The sequence below is a fragment of the Urocampus carinirostris genome, chromosome 13 (genome assembly GCF_059441175.1).
Source record: "Urocampus carinirostris isolate Australia breed hairy pipefish chromosome 13, RoL_Ucar_1.0, whole genome shotgun sequence".
In the NCBI taxonomy this organism is placed as follows: domain Eukaryota; kingdom Metazoa; phylum Chordata; class Actinopteri; order Syngnathiformes; family Syngnathidae; genus Urocampus; species Urocampus carinirostris.
The window spans coordinates 24,404,492-24,427,539 of record NC_142361.1 but is presented as its reverse complement, the minus strand read 5'-3'; the positions used below and the strand labels follow the sequence as shown (position 1 = coordinate 24,427,539).

The 23,048-nt window shown below is 38.3% G+C and overlaps 1 protein-coding gene across 1 annotated transcript in view; it reads right to left on the bottom strand.

The window, feature by feature from the left end:
• Positions 1–23,048, bottom strand: part of wdr27 (WD repeat domain 27) — a 53,779-nt gene that overhangs the window by 24,276 nt on the left and 6,455 nt on the right. The window contains exons 6-21 of the mRNA XM_088351847.1: positions 21,982–22,052; positions 21,826–21,913; positions 21,655–21,742; positions 21,481–21,572; positions 19,938–20,002; positions 18,983–19,095; positions 17,359–17,432; positions 12,678–12,747; positions 12,468–12,536; positions 12,281–12,384; positions 12,131–12,220; positions 10,309–10,430; positions 9,517–9,650; positions 9,348–9,445; positions 8,883–9,004; positions 2,429–2,526 (exon numbers count right to left, since the gene is read on the bottom strand). Of these exons, the coding sequence (XP_088207973.1) occupies positions 2,429–2,526; positions 8,883–9,004; positions 9,348–9,445; positions 9,517–9,650; positions 10,309–10,430; positions 12,131–12,220; positions 12,281–12,384; positions 12,468–12,536; positions 12,678–12,747; positions 17,359–17,432; positions 18,983–19,095; positions 19,938–20,002; positions 21,481–21,572; positions 21,655–21,742; positions 21,826–21,913; positions 21,982–22,052 (1,498 nt within the window). The remainder of the gene's footprint in view (positions 1–2,428; positions 2,527–8,882; positions 9,005–9,347; positions 9,446–9,516; positions 9,651–10,308; positions 10,431–12,130; positions 12,221–12,280; positions 12,385–12,467; positions 12,537–12,677; positions 12,748–17,358; positions 17,433–18,982; positions 19,096–19,937; positions 20,003–21,480; positions 21,573–21,654; positions 21,743–21,825; positions 21,914–21,981; positions 22,053–23,048) is intronic.

Sequence of the window (23,048 nt, the reverse complement as noted above, 5' to 3'; positions counted from 1 at the left end):
AACGATGTGATGCACCTGTGCCCGCTCATTTGGCGCCAACTGCCTCGGACTCTGATTGGCTCTCTGTCACTAGATAGATAGATAGATAGATAGATAGATAGATAGATATATACTTTATTCATCCCCGTAGGGAAATTCACACTTCCAGCAGTCTACCCCGTTGTTTATTAACAGATTAACATGATGCCCGAGGGTGCTTGTAGCGGAGTGGATAACGTCACGCCAGTCCAAAAGTTCGACATTCCTGCGGCAGATGGAAATCTTTTCTTTGTGAGAATCCAGGAATACACCACCTCGTGTTAGCAAGTCCGCCTCCTCTCCGATTCCCCCCGGCTTTCATGTCTCTGTTTAGCGACGTTGAAGCCGGATTTCTCCAGGTGGCTCCGGGTGGCTACACGTTAGCGTCCGGAATGCTAAACGTGAGCCACGTTTCCGCAAAACACAGCAACTGCGCTCCCTGTGCGCTTCGATGTTTTCAAAAAGCACTCGATGATCATATTTGGTCGTGAGTTCGCATTTACCATGATTACGGATGGTACCGAAGACTTATAACGCCGCTAGCCGCTTCGCTAGCTTCGGCTTTTCTTCCACCATGGGCCCCTTCATCACGCCGGCACGAGAATTCCTCAGGGCAAGGAGTTGAAATACACGCATTTCTTGTGCGTTGAAACCCATGTCCATAGGATAGAAGTAATCCATAGTGTAGTTGTCAAAACGGGAAGAAAAAACACCGAAGATAGGAGCAGACAATAAAACAACAGGGCAGCTGCTGGAAAAGGCAGCCGCTCTTGGCAGCGCCGCTTTGATAAACCCGCTATTTAAACCCGCTAAATTCTGTCACCTGTTGTCAGTCCGTCTGCAAACCTCAGTTTACTCTAGGCAAGCTTTTTTCGACCCTAACTCACACCTGTTTTTGCTCCCGTCTGTTCCCGGGCTTCGACCCGTTTTTTGATCCTGACCACCTTCCTCTCCTCTTCTGGCTTTCGACTCGTTTCTGATCCCGACCACGTTTGTGCTCTCTTGCCTCGGCTACTGACCCGTTTTTTTTTCGTTCTTGACACCGCCACCGCTCGCCACGGAAGTCCCTCTTCCGCGTTCAGAGCGACCTGCTTCCCACGACCAGCGATCACTGGATCCTTTCTTCCAATAAAACTGAGAGAATGTAATGCAAGGCGGGTCCTGTCTACGTTCTTGTCCTGACAAACATTTAAATATAGACGCAAAGAAATCCAAAATACTTAAAATAAGTGCATATATATATATATATATATATATATATATATATATATATATATATATATATATATATATATATATATATATATATATATATATATTATATATATTTGATATATATATGATATATATGATATATAATCAAGAATCCATTTTGTGACGTACACCATTTGTGCTTTTGCATGAACTCTGTGCACATATTTTTTTCCACATTCATTTTTCACCATCACCCTTTTCCAGTTTCATTTGGATATGTGTGGTTTGGTTTTTGTTTTTGATCCTCACAGTTTTATAAATAGAGAAAATAATAGTCTGTAGTTTGCAATAATCCGTGGTCTGTGCAGCCCTTTGAGACTCCTTGGGATTAAGGGCGTCACAAATAAACATGACTTGATTTAATGATTGACATTTTAAGCCGGGTTGTGGCCCAGGCCAAAGATCTTACTCCTACCTGACAATATTCAAACTTTACTTATAATAAAATAGCAACAACTAATTAATAAAATGATAAGAAATTATTTTACAAATACATATTAAACTGGCAGTGAGCTAACCAGTGACAAAAAATAACTCTGGTTTCAAAAAGGTTGCCGAACCCCTTCTTAAATGTTTCTAATCAGCTATTTAAACAGAATTTGAAATTTGAAGCAACACTATAACCTCAAAAATCACGGCAAGTAAAGAAAAATTTACTGTAAAATCTAAGCAGTCTTTTTCTCTTTGTTTTCAAATGTTTTTCTCAACGTTTTAGTGGTTGACTAAGGCTATTTTAACACTACTTTCTAATAAACACAACCTGGTAATAAAATGATTAGAACACAGTAGCTACATAGTAATAGCACAAAAAGTAGTGAATTTACAAATGCTTACAAAACCGGGGGTCTTTCCTGCTAATGACAAACAAAAAAGTGGCTCCCAGCAACAAATATGCAAAAGTAACTCCTTCTGTAACTTGAAGTCAAGTTAAGCTAAATGTAATGTATCTTTTATAGTATTTTTTTACAATTTAAACATTACATTGTAAATATTTTTTGACTATTCATCCTGGCAGTCTTTTATCTTGTTTTATTACAGGTTTGCCCTGGATTACTATGCCTAATGACAATAAAGACGATTACATTGTTTATTCAAACTAAATATATAGATAAATAACACATTTAACTATTTTACCAACAAAGAATTTTTCACTAACCGAAGCGTGCGAAGGTCCCACATCTTCAAGCCATCCGTGACGGCGCTGGTGAGGAAAAGGTTATAAGATTCCGGCGTCTGCGAGCTGAACATGGAGCCCTGCGAAACATATGCACCAGAAAATGCCTGGTCAGGACACGCATGACTCAAATAGTTTGCTACTTAACCCCAGAATATCAAGTGCTGGAAAATACTTTTGCAATATAGCTTGTATAAGCAAACGCCTTTACAAATATTTCCTTTGCCGTTTGGAACAGCGAGCAGGGAATTAAAGCAGAGAAGCCGGAATGCGAGAACTTTTCTTTTCAACAATTCGTTTTCCAACACAGCGGGATGGTACTCTGATATTAATATGCCGGATTTCTATCAGACCCCCGACCAATTTATCAGATGGTGCGGAAAAGTGTGTGTGAAATAGATTTTTTTTCATTTTTGTTTAGATTTCCACTAGAGTGAGAACGGGAGTCTGAGAGGGCATTTCCAGTTCACTTTCCGAGAAGTCATCCGCGGTTGCTGCCGTGATGAGTTCCAGGTGAGTTTTTAGTGACGAGACGATGGAAATTTCAGTCGGGAAGAACAGCTTCCCGTCCTCAGCTCATTCAACGGTAGCCCAGTTGACGTCTATATCCGTCAGTGGCATGGAATGTGCTAGAGCAGGGGTTGGCAACAAAAATTGTTGAAAGACCCAAAATTAGATTAAAAAAACAACAAACAAAAAACAGATGTTTTAGAGCTGCAAAATATTAAAAGCTTGTATACTGCACATATCAATATTCATTGGAATACTTCAAGAATGTGTGTGTCATGTTTCGCCTTCGACAGAAACCATATATTTTTCCATTATCATACAGTTTTGAAAAGACACTAGGTAGCCACTACGGACCATCAAAGAGCTAGATGTGGCTCTAGACCTGCTTGTTTCTGACCCCTGGGTAAGAGTAACATAACAATCTGACTGAGGTGTACCTGATTATAAGCCACACTATTACTTTTGTAAAGGAAAATTCATTATTATATAGATAACCTGCACAGGTGCCCTTTTTTCATATGAATATCTTTAGAACGTATTAGTGTCTAGTTATTCACCACTAGGGGTCGTTGTAGCTTAGAATGGCGCTGAAGCGGGTGCATTTAAAGAAGACACCCTACGGAAACCCGAAAAAATTCGGAAGCTTACTTCCATGTTTTCTTGTGTGAGCAAAGATGCATTTCAGCCAGAAACAGGACATGAAAGCTGGCTGGAAAAGGAAACAGTGGAAAAAAGTGGAAGATGCTGGTGACCATCTCATGTAGTGCTAAGCTGTTGAAGGTAAGTGGCGGTTGAGTGCTAAAAGCACCACTGGGACAGAAATGGTCATATGGACTTCTGTAGTTGTTACATGGCAACAGATCATGTCAGCTTCTTTAACGGACATTTCAAATAATTACAAATTTCTAAACCTGTGAGTCTTTAGTGAGTCAATAGTGTTTCATTTAAATTAATTAAGTATTTTACACCTCTAGGGAGTGCTTTGAAGAGTGAAATCAACAAACGATTGTGGCAGTAACACAGCAGCAAGCCACACAAGACTAACAAAGCACCAAAAGCTGTTAAAAAAAGTTTATATTTGCTCATGTAGTTAGTTCATCATATAGTGCGGGAGTCTCCAAACTGCTACAAATTAGAACAAAGCGTACCTAGTTTGAAGTAATTTTCTAAAATAGCAACCTAGCTAGATGGCTTGCTAAATAGCTAAAAAAGAAGCTTGATAGTTAGCTAGAAAAGTAAGCAGGTAAAAAACTAAAAGCAAGCTAGATATCTAGCTAAAAGAGTAAAAAGCCAACCAAATATCAAGATATAAAAAAAAAAAATTAAATCACAGGCTAGAAAGAAGGCCAAAGTTTAGCTTGATAATTCGCAAAAAAGATAAAATGTTAACTATATATCATGCAAATAAAAATGTAAAAAGCTAACAAGATAGCTTGCTAAATAGCTAAAATTGTAGGAAGATAGCTAGCTTCTTCTACGGTAGTCATTTAGGCAAGGATTAAGTGTCCCTGCCATCCTCTCCGGTATGATCCCTCCTGCATTCCTCGAGCCCTTTGACGCAATAGCTCAGCTGAAACTACACCGACAACGCACAATAGCTTAGCATAGCGGTAGGCACCTGCGAGGGCGGGCCATGAAGTCAAATTCTGGCATCACACGTGAATGAGTGCATTTAATCCGTGCTACTAGCTGCTGTTCATACAGATTACATAAGGGAGGGGGCACAATAGTTTGGGGTCTGCTAGTGTGCAAAGACAGATGAGTAAATATGAGCGCACTTTAAGCAACTAATTTTTTGTTTATCTTGTTTAGTTTAAATATATTTTTGTTTTAGTGTCGTTTACAAGCAAACCAAGTTAAACAGCTCTAGTTAAAGAAAGGCAAATCACAAAACTATGATCTCATTATTCGTTCTCTATTCACTATGGATAAAACAACTTTAAACCACCAATTCAGGCTACATTACAAGGTGTCTTGACATGTTAAACAAGGGGCAAAGGATTTTCTTTTTTCTGCTTCTAATCTATAGGAAGTGTCACTGTATTTTTCGTATTTAATGAATTTAATATGAAAATATGACTTAGAGAGCATAGTGACATTTTGAACACCAGCAATCTATTCAATTTTAATGTTTTTTCATAGGTGTACAAAGATTTTTCGTTACAAAAAAATCTGCAATGCCTCAAGAAGTTAGGGAAACATTTTAAACATCAGCAAACTTTTCAATTTACTTATTTTTTTTCTGGTGTATTTTTTTTTTTTTTACAAAAACAGACATATACAGTACAAAAATTGTGCAACTTCTGTCAGTCAATATTTATATCAGAGTCCGCTATACTATAAAAATTTAAAAAAGTCCATCCAGTTATCAATCGATGGATCGATCAGTCTGTCGATCAATTTATCGATCGATCCATCCATACATTCATTCATCCATGGATCCATCCATGGATCAATACATGGAACCATCCATCCATGGAACCAACCATCCATTGAGCCATTCATGGATCCATCCATCAATGGATCAATGCTTGGAACCATCCATCCATGGATCCATCCGTCAATCCATCCATCCATGGATCCATCCACCCGTGGATCTATTCATGGATCCATCCATCCATGGATCAACCCATGTATCCATTCATTCAAGGATCCACCTATGGATCCATCCATCCATTCATCCATGGATCCATCCATCCATGGATCCATCCACCCATCCATCCAAGGATCCATCCATCCATGGTTCCACCCATGGATCCATCCATTCATAGATTTGCAGTGACATGCAACCCTTCATCAGCACAGAGGCCCGACAATATACACCGGCTCACCCACTCTGCTTCATATGGTTCAATCCCATCTCGAATAAAAAATATACTTTCAAAAAATGCTCCTATTGCAAAGGGGTAGGAGCCCAAGCTGCACCTCGTGTCTACATGTGCGCGCCACTGTATTGTTAAGTCATTTCTTCTTGAGAAAGACCTGTATTGCATTCGAACCTTTACTTAAGAAACAGCATTGTAGCGTGTGTTAATCTAGCATAAATCATGAACAGACCGCCATTTGACATTCCTCACTGAAATTTATAGTTTTCACAATACCATTCTTTGGAGCAGGCCCGAGCTGTCTTACTTGTTAAACAACAGCAAATTGGGCCCTCGTTTGTCCAAGACACTCGTGGGGAGTAAGGCCACAAAAACCAAAATTAGATCATGGAATGTCCTGGTTCCAAGGCCGTCATTTTGCATGGAATCTCTTGCCATCTCAAATGGCATTTTTAAACCCAATCAACCGAACAAGAGATGAATGATAATGAAGGCCATTTTTTTTAATTTGCCCCGTTCACACGTTTGCTGGCCCGCAGATAATGTGCTCCTTATGTAACTCGGAGTTGTCTTACGCAACATTGTCACATCTGCCAAAGAGTCGATCCATAAAGATGGAAGTCGTTCTAGTCGTACAAGCCAAAATAAATTCACTTTAGTGTGGTTCTGATCAAGATTGGTTTCTTTTGCCTCTTTCCAATCACATGAAAAAAAAATTGACTGCTTTAATGCACAATTGACAGTGGGATGACTTGAGGAATTTAAATGGGTTTTGTACTTAAACATAAATTGGGGGATTAAATGTGTCAAAGTAGAGTATCTGACAGGTCAAAAAGCAAAGATTATGTTCTTTAATTTTTTTGAGTATTCAGTCGTGCACAAATGAAAAGCACAATAGCTTAAAAATATCCAACAATGTGTGAATTTGGCGGTTCACTGGCCATTTTTGATTTTCTTTCGTCCTCTCATTTTAAAAGAATAAAAAGGTCAACTGAGGGTGGAATGTCTTTCAGGGGAAAAAAAGCTGAGTCAAAAAAAACAAAAGTGATAGTTTGTTAGGGTCTCCTACCTCCTACCAACAGGAGGCCCCAACTGGGGTTTGAACTGAGCACAGGTATCCAGTCCCAACACACCTGTGCCCAATTAACCTACACAATTACAAAGGAAAAGAAAATCTGCACATGTTGTTTTCCACATTCATTTTTCACTCTTTCCAGTGTCATATTGATACATAAGGTTTGGTTTTTGTTTCTGATTCTGGAAGTTTTAATAAAGAGAGAGAAAATAATAGTCTGGAGTTTGCAGTAATCTGTGGTCTGTAAAGCCCTTTGAGACTCCTTGTGATCAAGCGACATGCAAATAAACATGACTTGGCTTGGTATTAAATTGACGTTATATTTTTCTGTAATACATTTTCTCTATCTCAGATTACGTTATCTAATATTTTGAACTACAGTAGACCCCCAGGATATGACAAACAGTTCTGAGGTGGGGATTGCAAAATTAAATTGCTGTGTAGTGGGGGATAGAAACTAATGGCAAGCACACAAAATTGTGAAAAATATATATCTTGTGACTTATTTGCTGCTTCTAAATGTTATTACATTATTTTTTTATTGCAGTACTTTTCCAATGGATTATTTTTTTCGTTTCAATATTAGTTTAACCGAGGCCAGTCTCTAAGCGCATCTTTGTAAATATTTTGCGTATTTATCATGACAGTGTTTTATTTTCTCTTTCTCTTTAAAGTCTCGTTAACTACAATGTTTCACTATGTTGTTATCAATAAAGATAAAGACAATTTAAATCATTTATGGTAAAAGAGAAACATTCAATTAACAAAATAGTATGTCGTAAGTCCTCCTTCTTGCATGGAAAAATGATTTCTAGTAAGCAAACAACAAAATAAGACTGATCAAGATGTATATACCCAGTGCAGCTGAATAGAGCAAATAGCTGGAGTTGGTCAGAGCTGGTGTTAGTAGCTGAAATTAGTGGCTAATGAGACAAGCCACTAAAAAGGCCAGTAAAGGATTTCGAGCAACTAAAAATGTGTCAAGCATCAGGGCGCTGAATCATAGAACTCAGCTAAGATTCGTTTGCAAAGCTTGCTGTGGAAGCCGAGTGACAATTAATGACAATAGCATGATCAGCTAGAAATACGAATAGCGGCTAGAGGCGAGCCATAGCCTACAGCCGAGTGGTTTACATGCTCTGACGTGCAGTGAGGTTTGTGTTTGGTGAGGCACAGTCGAATTGGCAAATAAATGAACCTACATCTTATTCTATATTTGATTTGCACCGCAAGATAGCAATATATAAACTATAGCATCGAAAACATTTTTATTGTCTTAACTTATAAATTAAATCTGTTTGCTCCTCCTTTTGAATAAAACAATCAACAGAAAGGTAATCCTCCATTATGAAAAAAATGACATGCAATGAGAAAAGCATTACTGGATGGCTAGACTTGCCGTACTATTACTAATTTCATTGTTTGTTGCTGAGTTGTGCGCCAAGTATCCATAGTCTCAGTATCCCCCTCTGTCCTGAGGCAAGAGAATTACATGCCTCACTCTGCATCTGCCGACATTTAGCAGAGTGATATGATTGTTAAGTTGAATACGTTTGAATCTAAATGTAACGGTTTAATTTTATCTAACTTTATTTTTTAATTTCCATGACAAAAGGAGAGGCACAGCCTCACCTGCCTTCCATGACTGCCCATCACTGTTAACATGAGTGTCTAGAGAAGGAAAGAATGAGAAAACGTAAAGATGCATGAATGATGGGCCACAGCTACCATCACATGCAGGCCTCACTTGTGGAAGATGTGATTAGTGTTAAAAAGCACCGCTGGGACAACTTGCCTTTGCAAAATGGCAATTCGGGCTTCCGTAATAGCAAGACAATGGCTAAATATATTAGATTTCTAAAAGGGCTTCTCAAGTTGTGTATACAATTACAAATTTCTAAACCTAAAATCATGTTTATGAGATAGTACAGTACATGTGTTTTGCATATCATTTGAATTGTTAGTGTTTCATTTCAATGAATTTTTCTTTTCACTAGGGGGTCACTATACACTGGGCTTTAGTTACCTTGTTTTGTGTGATACAGTGAACAGCTCTGCTGTGAGCGTCTGGCACCTCTGCAGCAATCATTCCTTTGTTCATGTCAAACACGTGAATGGAGCGATTAGAGGCACATGCCAGGACAATGTCTGAGTCAGGAAAGTTATGAAAACTAAACTGCGGGGAATTGAATTAAAAAATGTGAAAAAAAAAAAACGTTTACTTTTCCTGTGCATGTTTAGCAAGCGACTGATGCTCAAGACAGGATATTGTGCTACCAGTTTGGCGGATTCATGATACAATATTGTTCAACTGATAAGACCTTAGATGACATTCCTGAACAAATGAAAGACAAAATAATCTTAAATAAAAACAGCAGCGGAAGCCTCAGAAGGCGCTGTTTACATGGCTTGCTTTCAAGAGGCGACTTAACAAGCTAAGCGGTTAGATTCGATTTGTCCACCACAGCAAAAGCGATTCATGAAAGGATACAGGCGAAGAAATCGTTAATAGCAGACATATCTGTGATATCAGCTCCAGCTGGTGTGGAAAAGCAGCTTGACAGTTTCACAAAACTCCTCTGGTGATATCTGTGATCAAAACCAAGAACTAAAAATGACTAAGCAAAAAAAACAAAAAAAAAACAAAAATATCTTCCTACCTTTTGATATCATCATGCGTTGCATCCAGATGATACAAATACAACTGCAGTGAGTCTCCAGATGCGAGAAGTAGAAACTTGTCTAGGTAATAAAATTGAGCAGCTTTGATGTGTTTCGAGAACATATTTTTCCCCTGAAAGAAAACAATATACCAGAAATTTTTGCTGAACTGATGAATCAACTCAGGTTCGGATAACGAGAAGTATTAATAAATGATTGGGTCAAACGTTTAACAATTGATTAAAAAAGAAATGATAGTACAAATAATCTTAAATAATTACTACAGCGGGGGTTAACCCAACTTTTTTGAAACTGAAAATTACATTACTGATTAGCCACCAGTTTTAAATGCATTTCTATTTTTTTTTTTTGCTAGGTTTAATAATAAGAAGTAGGAATAAAATAGGCCCAGTCATCTGCCAAGACATCTCCATTGTATAAGAGCACTTAGTTGGTTGTTTTTTGTTTTTATTTAGTTTTTTGTTTTGTTTTTGTCCCCCCCCTGTGCGTTAAAAAAAGAAAAAAAAAGTGCAATAAAAGTGTTACAAAGTTACAAAAAAAATAACATATCTTATAAGAAAAGTTATTGCGTCAAAGATAAGATATACTGTACTTGAATGTATCTCCCTTTAACATGAAAACCCTTAAACTAGAACACATTTTTCCCATTCAAATATTGATTATCAGCATTGACTTTGTTTTTCAACACTACATAAGTTGCAAATCAAATGGTATATACATTAAATGTGACTTGACTTGGTGTGGTTGTAAGACAGTAATGATACAGTTACCATGATAACTGCAGGTTCTGATACGTCCTGAGTCCAAAGTCTTAAAGTTTGGTCATGCGATGCACTCAACCAGCAAAGCCTGTTGAGGCTCCAGCTCACGCTGCTTACTGGCTTGTCATGCCCTGCACAAAATTATCATCATAATAGCCTGGAAATTCAATTAATATCTGCAATATTTATGGAAACTGCGGACACAATTCGGATTGCATCAGTTTGTCAGTCATTGTATCGGTGCTGCCCCCTTATGCTACTTTTGAGAATGAACTGAGCCTAAAATCTACTAATAGATAGATAGATAGATAGATAGATAGATAGATACTTTATTCATCCCCTAAGGGAAATTCACATTTCCAGCAGCATCCCTGAGCTGAGAACAATACAATAATAAAGCCAAAAGAATCCAATATACACACCAAGACCAGAGAGATGGTGGTGGACTTCAGGAGAACCAGAACTCACCCGGTTCCTGTAACCATCAAGGGAGAATGTGTAGAATTTGTCCAGACCTACAAATACCTGGGTGTGCAGCTGGACAACAAACTGGACTGGACTGCCAACACAGAAGCTCTATGTAGGAAAGGGCAAAGCCGACTTTACTTCCTCAGAAGGCTGGCCTCCTCAGCTTTTTCAGTGCCTGTCTCTCAGCTACTGTTGTTAGGCTGTCCAGCTCTTTGCCCACAACAGAGCTCGCTTTCCTAGCCAGTTTATTGAGACGAGAGGCATCCTTCTTCTTGACGCTGCCTCCCCAACACGCTGCCGCATAGAAGAGGGCGCTTGCCACTACTGTCTCATAGAATATTTTCAGGAGCTTTTTGCAGATGTTGATAAAACATCACTGAGCTCATAAAAGTTTTAATCTATAAATTTGACAGTTATAGTTCAAGTCGATGTGTGTAGAGTGTTTCATCTGATGCCAGAGATCCATTTAAAAGGTTTTTACAGTAGCGGGAATAAAACCACATGTCTTGTAAAATAATTATAATGTATGTTGGACTAGAATGGAATGACTGCAATGTTCCACAGAACTGAGTATATAACAAAAAACTACACTACCTTTATCTTTAAAGGAAACATTTGTTTCTATACAAAACAATGCTATTTATTTGAATACGTTCCTATGCATTCCAAAATACCAAAATATGAATAAAACATGTACCTACACAACCACAAATATATCAAAATAAACCCTAACCCTAACCAATTTAGTATACCTTTAAGCAACAGTTTGAAGGAAGACACTTATCCGTATTTTGTAATATTTACCTATTTCAACTTGATCGTTTTCTTAGCGTTTTCCTCTTTTCGTTCCCCTTATCACTAACTTTCTCGTGACCTATTATCACCGACAAAAAGGCAACAAAACACACAAAATCAAAATCATTTTTCAACACATGTTGTCAGACTGACAATGTCTCTTGAAATTATGCTAACCGACCGGGTTAAGGTAGCCAAGATGGCCGCTCAGCTGACTCGAACACATGTTCGGCTGTGTTTAGGTTTGTTCAAGTTCTTATTCGTTCCAATACCGGGCAAAAAGTACTTAACATTCCTCTCGTTTACATTACTGCAATTCCCTGCTCTTTGGACTCTCCAGTCGTTTGAAGAACATAGCCAAAGTCTGCCCATTTCTCTTGTAGGCAAAACAGAGATGCTGAGTAATGCTTCGATCTTCACTCGTTTTCATTATTGTAATTCCCTGCTCACCGTACTCCCTGATTGTTTTTATCATTTGATATAAAGTCCACTCATTTCTTTCTTAAGCAAACACGAGTACCAAGGTATCCCTCTTATTTTATTTTGGGATATTTGTGGGACCAATTACCTGTGTAAACTGCTGGGTTGCCAGTCAGGGAAGATTTGTACATGAAGACGGAGTTGTCACCAAGACCACAGAGGATTTGCTTGCCATCGCCTAAATAAATAATACATTTTTCAATATAATGTTTTGATTTAAATATGTTTTAATACCCACCTGAATACTGGATGCAATAAACTGGTTTATTTGTAATATTTAGATGCACACGAAGAGCCGAAGGTGCCGGAGTGCCTTCCGGGTATTCTTTGAGTAGTATACCTCTATTTGAAAATCGAGAATTAAAGTTAAAAAAATTGTAATCACAAAATATTATTTTTTTCATTGATACTTCCAGAGCACTTACTTTTTCTTGTTAGACTTGGTAGAGGACTGATTTTTATGTACATTGGTTTTGGGTGAGAATAAAATCTTTCTGTTGGAGAAGCAGCACAGGTTCGAGATATAGAAAGGAAGATTAATGAGGGTCTCAAAGCCTCCGATTTGGATTAAAATCCTTGCGATTCAATCAAAATCTATAAATAGACATTTCGTTTTATTATATTGACTGCACTACCTTGGGGTGCTTGTGTATCCCGATGATTTCACCTTGGAGTGGAAGACAAGCGGCTGTTCTTTTACGCCGACTGTGAGGGAAAGAAAATTATTCCGATTTTCAGATTCATTTTCTGTATTCTCGGGTCAGATCTGAAATGAAACTTTTTTATATAATTGTACACTGCAAGTGGATTGTGCTGCATATTAATACAAAATTAAAAAAATATGTGACATTGAATTAACAATTACAGTGAAGAAAATAAGTAATTGAACACCCTGCTATTTTGCTATTTCTCCCACTTAAAAATCATGAAGGGCTCTGAAATTTTCATCGCTGGTGCATGTCCACTGTGAGAGAGATAAACTAAAAATAAAAATCCAGATTGTTTTAAATAATGAAGTCAAATCTGAAAGGAAACCTTTTTTATTCACTCGTACACAGCAAAAAAAATATGATATCACTGTCTGACGATTTTGTTGATTTTTAATATTCATTTCTTAATTTTTCATGATTTTGAGATTTTTTTTAATTAAATTTGTTCGCCATGTGCAATATTAACTCAATATTTTAATACAGGGATTCATATTTAACAAACTAAATATAATTTTAAAAATAATTCTTAAACTATGCAATATTATTATTATTATTAAGAAATATTGAGAAAAAAATTACCATTTTAAATATTTAACAAACTAAATAAAATGATACTTAAACTGGCCAAAATTATCTCCCAACAGAAGACGAAAAAATACTGGGAAAGACATTTTTTTCCCAATTCTACAATATTTTCTCCTCCTTATTATTCCGTTTTTAACATGATTTACACCAACGGACGATTTGATGACATACATAGCAAAATATAAGCAATTAATAATAAAGACATATCAATCGTAAAAACTGTACTAGATAAAGAAAATAACATGTCCCCAAATTTTAGTGAGAGCTCAAAAACGACCGCAGGCCACAGCATTAGTCTTCAAATTTACAAGAGTTATACGGAGGCCTGGAAGAGAAAATAAATAAATCCATCGGTGTTATTTCTAGGACGCTCTGTTCGTGGAAAAGTTGCCCCCAGCAATCGACTGCATCTGTGGGACTCAAAGTCATGAATCATGAACCTCTTTGGACGCACAAAAGTATATTAAAGTCTTGGACTTTTAAGGAGTGACGATGATTGATTTAACAGTGGTTATCTCTTGAGATGTTTTCTCAGACAAAACACGGGAGGAAGATTACACGGTTAAATTCAAGCAAAATACAAAGATCATAATTCAGGCTTTTAGAAAATGTTTACATTGCCTCATCGATGTAGCAGACGCTTAAAAATTGCCATTAAAGAATAAATTAAAGCATTTATGATTCATGGAACATTTTATTATACTGTATTAAGAAGCCACCAGCTCATAAAGTGACAGTATGTAATAATTCTCCACTAGGAGTTGTTGCAGCTTAGAATGGAGCTGAAGTGTGTGCATTTGAAGAAGACACACTATGGAAGCCCAGAGCAGCTAAAAAGAGCAACTAGCTGGAGTTGTTCAGAGCTGGTGTAAGTGGGTAACTTTAGTAGCTAGCAGGAGAAGCAACTAAAAATTCCAGCTAAATTTGTAAAAGCAAACCAGACTTTGACCAGCTGTGGATGTCGAGTGACACTGAAGGACTAAGCAGGAGCATTAGAGAATAACAATAGCGGCTATTAAAGAGCCATAACCTGCAGTCAAGAGACTTGCTTAAATGGCTAGAGGAGGAAACAGTGGGAAAAGAAGGGGGAAGATGACTGAGTCACAAAACTCGGTGACGTTCGCTTGCATGACCAGCTGTGAAAGGCAAGTGACACTGAAGGATGAAGCAGTATTAGATAACAATAACAATAGCGACGAGCTGCGAGCCTTTGTCTGCAGCCAAATGTCTTGCAGGAAAAGCAAGAGAAGGAAATGAGACTCTTTGTGATTAAGGGCTATACAAATCAACATGACTTCCGGCGAAGTGGTTAGCGCTTGTGCGGCACAGTTCCTGTCTTGGGAACCTTCTACGTGGGTTCAAATCCAGCCCCAGACTTCCTGTGCGGAGTTTGTATGTTCTCCCCGTGCTTGTGTGGATTTCCTCCGGGCACTCCGATTTCCTCCCACATTCCAAAAAAAACCATGCATTTCAGGTGAATTGGCCGGACCAAATTGTCCCTAGGTGTGAATGAGCGAGTGAGTTGTCTGTCCCCGTGTGCCCTGCGATTGGCTGGCAACCAGTTCAGGGTGTCTCCTGCCCACTGCCCGATGATTGCTGGGATGGGCTCCAGCACCCCCGCGACCCTACTGAGGATAAGCGGTGTAGCTAATGAGATGAGATGAGATGACTTGACTTGACATGGTGAAAACAAATAGAAGATGCCTCAATCACAGGACACGACAACGTTCGCTTGCACGACCAGTTGTGGAAAGCAAATGACAGTAAAACACCAAGCAAGCTTTTTCTACACGGAGTAGCTAACAATGAAAATACAGGCTAGCAGTGATCCATAACCTGCCAGCATGTGGCTAAAATGAGTAGAAGGAAACAGTGGCAGATGTCTGCATCAGGTGATTTGAATCAATAGTGTTTTACATAAATGAAAAGTATTTTACACCACTAGGGGCTGCTACAGCATACACACTAGGGCTTGAGGTGTCAATTTCCCTAGCTACTCTTATGGTATTATTTGAAATTCCCTTATTTTTGTGGTATGGAGGAACAGACCATTTGGTCAAATTGAGACAATTACAATACGATTGGGGCGGCACGGTTGGGTGGTTAGCGTGCAGCCCTACGGTGCGGATGTTCAGGGTTCAAGTCCAGCTACTGCAGCCTCCCTGTGTGGAGTTTGCATGTTATCCCTGTGCCTGTGAGGGTTTCTTCCAGGCTTTCCCACATTCCAAAAATATAAATGTCATGTTAAATGGCCGGTCCAAATTGTCCCTAGGTGTGAATGAGTGAGTGAGTTGTCTGTCTCTGTGTGCCTTGCAACTCACTGGGAGTGAGTTGCACCCCCTACCGACGATAAGCGGTCCAGATAATGGATGGACAATAGGATTGAACTGTACCATTTCCTGGATTTGACCATTTAAAATAAAAAAAGAGAAAAAACCTAAAACGCCAGACAAAAGTACGACTCCAACCGAGTCATCATCATAGCTTTTTAAGTGAGTTGTCAGATCCATTCCCCAGTTCTTCAAAACCAAACTTGTTCCAGACTCTAACGGAATAATTATTCTTTTTCCAAGAGCCCGAGTGGTTTACGCTTAAGCATGTTAAAATTCTGCCGATACCGTATACTTTATAACGCGGCGTGATTAAGCCCGTATTAGTCAGTAATGCTTGTGGTTTCTGGATTGGACATGGCAGTCACGCAGTACATCTCGGCTACATCTCTTATTAGGAGTCGGGACTGGAGAATGTTGCCCTTTTCCACCGCCACGGCTTCTGAAGCAAAACCGCAGAAAACCACCACTAGAGAACAGAATTCATAATTATACACCCTGGTCACAAACAGGCTTTTAAGACCTTGGAAGCTGTGAGTGTGTGGAGCAACAGCGTTTTGATGAATAACAAGTACTTATTGTGATGTATTTGTTGTTATAGTTGACATACTTGTTAAAGTGCTCAAATTAGAGGGAGTTAAAAAGTAATACCACCCCTTTTGCGAAGTTTCCATTCTCACACAGGAATATGGTAAGGGTTTGGTTTAGTGGGTAGAGTTAGAGGTTAGGGTTTAACGTTAGGGTTGGGGGTTAGGGATGAAGTTAGGGGTTATGGTTAAGTGTTAGGGTTACAGGAATAGAGGGTTAGGAGAGGGTCAGGGGGTTAGGGTGTTATGGTTAGAGAGTTAAATGGTTATTAGTAAAGGGTTAGGAGTAGTGGTAAGGGTTAGGTAGTTATGGTTAGAGACTAACATAGTTAGGGATAGAGGGGCTGGAGTTAGGTTTAGAGGGTCATGGTTTGGGTTTTAGGGTTAGATTGTTGGGGTTGAGGGATAGAGGGTAAGGGTAAGGGTAAAATAGTTAGGGAGTTGGGGTTGGGGTTAGAGTTAAAGGTAAAGGTTTAAGGGAGATTTGGGTTACGGGGTTAGGGTTAGAATAGAGTTGTTTTTATTGTCATTAATAACAAGGTAACATACATTGTTTACAGCAAGATTTGTGGCACTCCAGAATAAACTTGTAATATAGATTTAAATGAAAAAAGAAGAAAATTAGGATTGCTAACAAAGAATTAAATCCAAAGCAGTACTTAATTAATTCATTCGTTTATCGTCACTAGTGGTCACAGCAGTGCGAATCCCAACTGACATTTCATCCTAAATTATTTCAGATTTTTTTAGGGGATATCCTAAATTTTCCCAGATTAATTACATTATTTCCTAGATTACTTGAAATATTGTATTTACTGTATATTTTATTCTGTTTTCCAAAATATATCTGGGATCACCAACCCATTTTCATTTATTTAAAATCTTATCTAAAATGATCTCCAATGGTTTTACCTTGAATTCTTCTGAATTATGTAAAAAAAAATGTTTGTGTTTTCTTTTCCTAACTTGTGAACTATACAGTTCAGGTAAAGTGATTTCTCGGTACTCAAACGATTCTGTAATCGAACAAATCGGTATTTGACCGAAATCCGTTTTAGAACCGTTTTGAAACCACATAAAAATAAAATAATAACACTTGGTGACCTTTTTTCTTCGAATTATTGGGCTCCTTCTTCTTCAGCTCGGCATTGAGAGGAGAGTCTAGCAGTGGGGGGGAACTGGAAACAAGAGGGGGTAAGAAGTTACTGGAAGTAAATGCTTAAGCTTTTCCATTGCTGGCTTATTAGCCGCTTTACCATTGTTGTTAACTCATCAAAAATGTAATTCAAGTAATCAAGACAGCTGTTTGTAATTTATCTGTATATTTTCATACTTTTTTCCTCATTTGGGTAGTGGATGAGAAAGAGCCCATGACTATGATTCCACTACGACGGCCAAAGGCATACCACGGCCGGCGGGCCAGAACGGCCTGTTTGGCTTTTGATCCGGCCCGGTTGACAAAAAAAATTCTCTTGACATTTTAACTCTCAAATGGCTTCAGAGACAAAAGTTAATGCAAACTACAGACTATTATTTTCTCTCTCTTTATTTTCTCTATTCATAAAACTATCAGAATCAGAAACAAAAACCAAACCTCACGTATCAAAATGACACTGAAAAAGGGTGATGGTGAAAAATGAATATGGAAAACAACATGTGCAGATTTTTTTTCCCCTTTTTAATGGTGTAGGATAATAGGGCACAGGTGTGTTGGGATTGGACACCTGTGCTCAGTTCAAACCCCAGTTGGGGCCTCCTGTTGGTAGGAGGTAGGAGACCCTAAAAAACTATCACTTTCGGTTTTGTTGACTCAGCATTTTTTTCCCCTGAAAGACACTTCACTCTCAGTTGACATTCAAACTGTTCTTCAAAAATGAGGACGAAAGAAAATGAAAAATGGCCAGTGAACCGACAAATTCATGACAAATTAGCATATTAGTATATTTGATGCACTTAACTTCGAATAAGTGTTAGACAAGTGCTAATTATATGATGCAATGCAAGCTAGGTCTCCATTGGCAATTAACAAACGCATGACGCATGTATCCATCTAGCTATTATCTGGAATACTTATCCTCAGTAGGGTCACGGGGGTGCTTGTGCCCATCTCAGCTATCTTCGGGCAGTGGGCAGGGGACACCCTCAACTGGTTGCCAGTCAGTCGCAGGACACACAGACACAGACAGCTCACTCGCTCATTCACACCTTGGGACAATTTTTGGAATGTGGGAGGAAACCCATGCAAGCACGGGGAGAACATGCAAACTCCACACACACATTTTATATATATATATATATATATATATATATATATATATATAAAAATATCGGTGTGTGTGTATATATATATATATCTATGTATATAAACAGCATTTAACATATATTGCATTTAACAAAAAAAAACAAAACACACAGGCTTTTCGCCACAAAAATCAATTGACAATTTGAAAATAAAACACTTTTAAGCTTGCTCTTTTGCATTCTATCAAATGAAGGGCTTACAAAAGGACAATCTCTCATTTAGCTTTAATTCTTATTGTTTCAATACCTGACATGACATGGTTCAGAATAAAATAAAAATAAAATCAATCATGCAATCATGATTTCTCCTGGCCAGGCCCCTTCAGTCACATTTTAGAACCCAATGCGAGTCAAAAAGCTTGGCCACAGCTGCATTGTGAGTCCAAATAATATATAGAAAAACGTTAAAACAAAATTTCAACATTACCTCGGAAATATAGAAAACCCTTGAGTTCCAGCTTTAATTCTCATGGCGTCATCCAAGCAGAATTCCAATAGGGCCACACATTGAGTCCCCAAAGAGCTCACTAAAAACAGCATCTGTATGTCAAAAATTCAATAATTGTCAAAGAAATGTGTATTTAACTAAAATGCAAAATAAAGAGCATTTATTTTACAACATTTAACACATAATCACTTTTCTTGGCTTTAATAAAATGGAAAGTCCCAAGTGGATTGTAAACACATCGCACCCCAACTTGTAAAAATTCTATAACAGGCTATTAACACATCCACATTTACCAGACACAACCAAATAAAAACATACCTTCTACGACCGATGAGAGGTCTTAATTAGGAAAGCAGTTAAACACATATTGAAGTTTTTACGTGGTAAAACAGGATTTTCATTTGGAGGAAACATCTTACTCAAGCAATCTGTAGTGCAGTTAAACAAGGACAGAGCCGTCAGCTAAATTACAGGGTAAATGTTTAGATGATACCATTTTCACCTAATACTGTTTTTTCGGAGGCATACTCATACTTGTCAAGGCACTAGGTGGTGCGAGTGTTTTACTTGTTTAATAAGGGAAGATGGGATTAAACCCCAACAAGGATTTTGTGTCAAAACAGGCATACAGTGTGCATGGGTGAGCACAGATAGACATTAGATGGTGCTAAGGCTGTGCCTTCTTAACTATGGAGCCTGTGATCAAAAACCACAAAGCTGTGTGACAATTCAGGCTTACAGTGTGTATGGGTGTACACAGATAGATCTTAGGTGATGCTAAAGCTCTGCTTGTTTTACAGAGGAGCATGGGATAAAAACTATAAAGTATGCGACCATTCCGGCATCCAAAATGTAATCTTTTCTTACTTTGTTCGGTCACTTTAGTAATAAAATGTTGTATCCGATTTTTTTCAATTATTTGAAGTATACTCACAGAGTTGTTACACTTGTTGGAGAAGATCCAAGACCCAACCGCTCTGATGCCCAAATCGGGGTTGTCTAGAATTGGCAGAAATAGAGACGGAATGAGCCAAATGCATTGTAATTTAGCGTGGTCGATACCACTTTTTTAATACTGATACGTACATAAATTTTTCCGTCCCTCTGCAAGAAATGTCGGATATTTTTAAGAAAATAGCTTAAAATCCCAGATGAATATTGCTTTTTTGATATTGCAATATGGAATGGTAACTTACCATCCCTTTGATTCAGGTTCTGATCGTTAAATGGCCATTAGAAGGTGGCGATACCCGTATTGGCTACTATTTCAAGTACCGATACCATAAAAACTGCTGGTATCGGTAACCATACCTGGCAACTCTCCAGTAAAACCCATTATGACGTTTTCAATTTACAAAGTGTAATCCAAAGTGACCACTCTTTATGGCATTTTACCCTACTATACGCCATCGGCAACCAATTATTTTGGAGTTCTGCTATTGGTCTGCAGTGGAAGATTCTCGTGTGCTCCGTAAAGACTGAACGTCGGCTATACATAAATGTATTTTTTTGTATTGTATTTATTCACTTTGGGTCCCAAGGCTTGCAGTGATGCTATAGGAGAACTAAAACATATTAACGGAGGAAACTAACTTTGAGATACCAAGACGTTACACACATTCTTAACCTCACGTAGGAATATGGCCGTAACCGATCGATGATCGGAATATCATTAACAGGAAGCATTTGCTTATTAGTGTCACGGTTGCCATGGTGCCCAATTGGCCCCGCCCAAGTGGCGCCAGCTGCGGCTCATTGACAGATTGGCTTTCCGTCTATTTAAGCTCAGTGCTCTCATTTTTCCTTTGTCAGTCTGTCAACGAACTTCCGCCCCGCAAGACGTGGGTTTTGACTCGGTCCTATTTCCTGTTGGTATTCCCTGTCTGGTATTGTTCCCATTTATTTTTGTCCTGTTTAATATAGGTTTCCAATTTCGTTCCTGTCTATTTTTCTCCAGTTTTCATTCCTATCTAGTCTGTCCTGTTTATTTTCGATAGCCTGTTTCATTATCTATCCTGTCTGTCGCGTCCTGTCCGGTATCAACCCTATCTGTCCGATATCAACTCGGGCAATTGGTATCAATCTCATCTGCCTCTGGCTTCCTACCATTTCACGCCAGACTGCTGCCTAACGTGCACGACTCCCCATGTCCGGTAAAATAAAAGGCTTGTGTGAGTAACGTCACGCGTTTGGGTCCTGATCCTGTTCTGGTTCATGACAATTAGCATAGGTTTCTATCCCCGCTATAAGCAATTTCACTGTACGATCACCACCTCAGAACAAAGTATTTGCCACTTTGAGTTATCATTAAAATGTGCAATACAAATGAGTCGGATAAATTTTTTTTTCAACAGTCATTCAAGAAATGCTAAGAGGTACCATGATGCATCAAAAACAGCAGTTTTCCGCCTTTGTTTTCCATTAAATGCATTTCTTTAGTTTCTTGCCAAAATAGCATCAGTTGTGGAATACCTTACCTGTAAAATGTAAAACTGTAATCAGTTCTGATGTAGCCAGATCAAGTACATACAGACCATCTGTGCTTCCAATGCATAACCAGCTCTCGTCCCTAAAAAGTGGAAAGAATAAATTACAGGTCTTGATTATATAGTATAACTTAAAAATAAAGAGTATAGCTAAGATGGACATACTTTTTTTCTGCATCATTACACGAGTGAAAAGAAGCTATTTTGAGGATAGGTTTTGAGTTGTCCACTTCCGGTGACTTTTCTGACACTCCTAAGGCAGTTCATTGAAGAAAAGGCTGCATTAAATACTTAGGAAAGCAGTTAAACACATATTTGCCGTAAATTTTATGTCACCTGTCTGATGTCTTTGTTCATGCTTGTGAAGCTCAATTTTGGTGACGTGCTGACAAGAAGAGTCAGATTGGAGAGAAAAGCACCACACCTAAAAGCAGATTTAAAAAAATGATTGGAAAAGGTCACTTTACCTCTGTTCGGGCTGGATTTAATAACCTGTCCGTCTGCTGAGCCAATGACGATATGCCGGTTTTCCTTTACGAAGAACACGCTGAGCAGCGGTGAAGCTTAAAAGAGAGCATAATGGTACATATGCAGAAGACTTTCGGGATACAGCGAGCCCACCGTGTGCACTTTACGGTGTGGAATACGGTGTTTTTTCAGACGCTCCTCATGGCACTTTCTCCACGACACGACAGCAACAAAAGATTTTGCATTCCCAAAAACTAGTAATATTCTACCTTCGTTGTGTATGTTGTTACGTCTCTGAGATGCCTGTCTGCTATTGTTCAATGTGATATAAAATATTGGTCTGCTATTGGTTTGGTTCAGGGCATCATTGAAACGCAGACAAGTTATTGCATGAATTACTTCCCACAATGCCATTCTCATTAAGTTCTCTGTGTTTCCCAAAGACTTAGTGACTCGACGATTGAATACTGTTTTTTTGTATGGTAAAGCGGGAAGCAAAAACAGTGTAACCATAGAAACTAAGCTAGCGGTTATCAGTGTTCATTTTACCTCTGAAAAGTGATGGGTCCCGGAGACTCGCATGCTCAAAAATCTATAGGTCGCAACAGAGATCTATGGGTCCCCAAAATTTTGTGTTATCGAGGTTGAAATTGTAAATCGGCGACAAATATATAATATAAATCTATATATTCATTCAGTTTTAATCATCACAGTTTATTGGTAATACAAACCAGTTATCACTTCAAGATTTTTCAGTTCACAACAATATTCTACATTATTTAATCAATATTATTTTGTATAATTATATTAATCTATATTTTCATTTAGTTTTAATCATCACAGTTAATTGGTAATACAAATCAGTTAACACTTCAAGATTTTTCAGTTCACAAAAATATTGTACATTATACAAAATAATATTGCCGAAATATTAGTCTATATATTCATGCACTTTTGATCATCACAGTTAATTGGTAATACAAAGCAGTTATCACTTCAGATTTTTCAGTTCATATATTCTTCGTGGTTTGCTGTCCCGCCACAGTTGTAATGCCTTCTTCAAGGTCCAATCCATTATCATCCTCCTCATA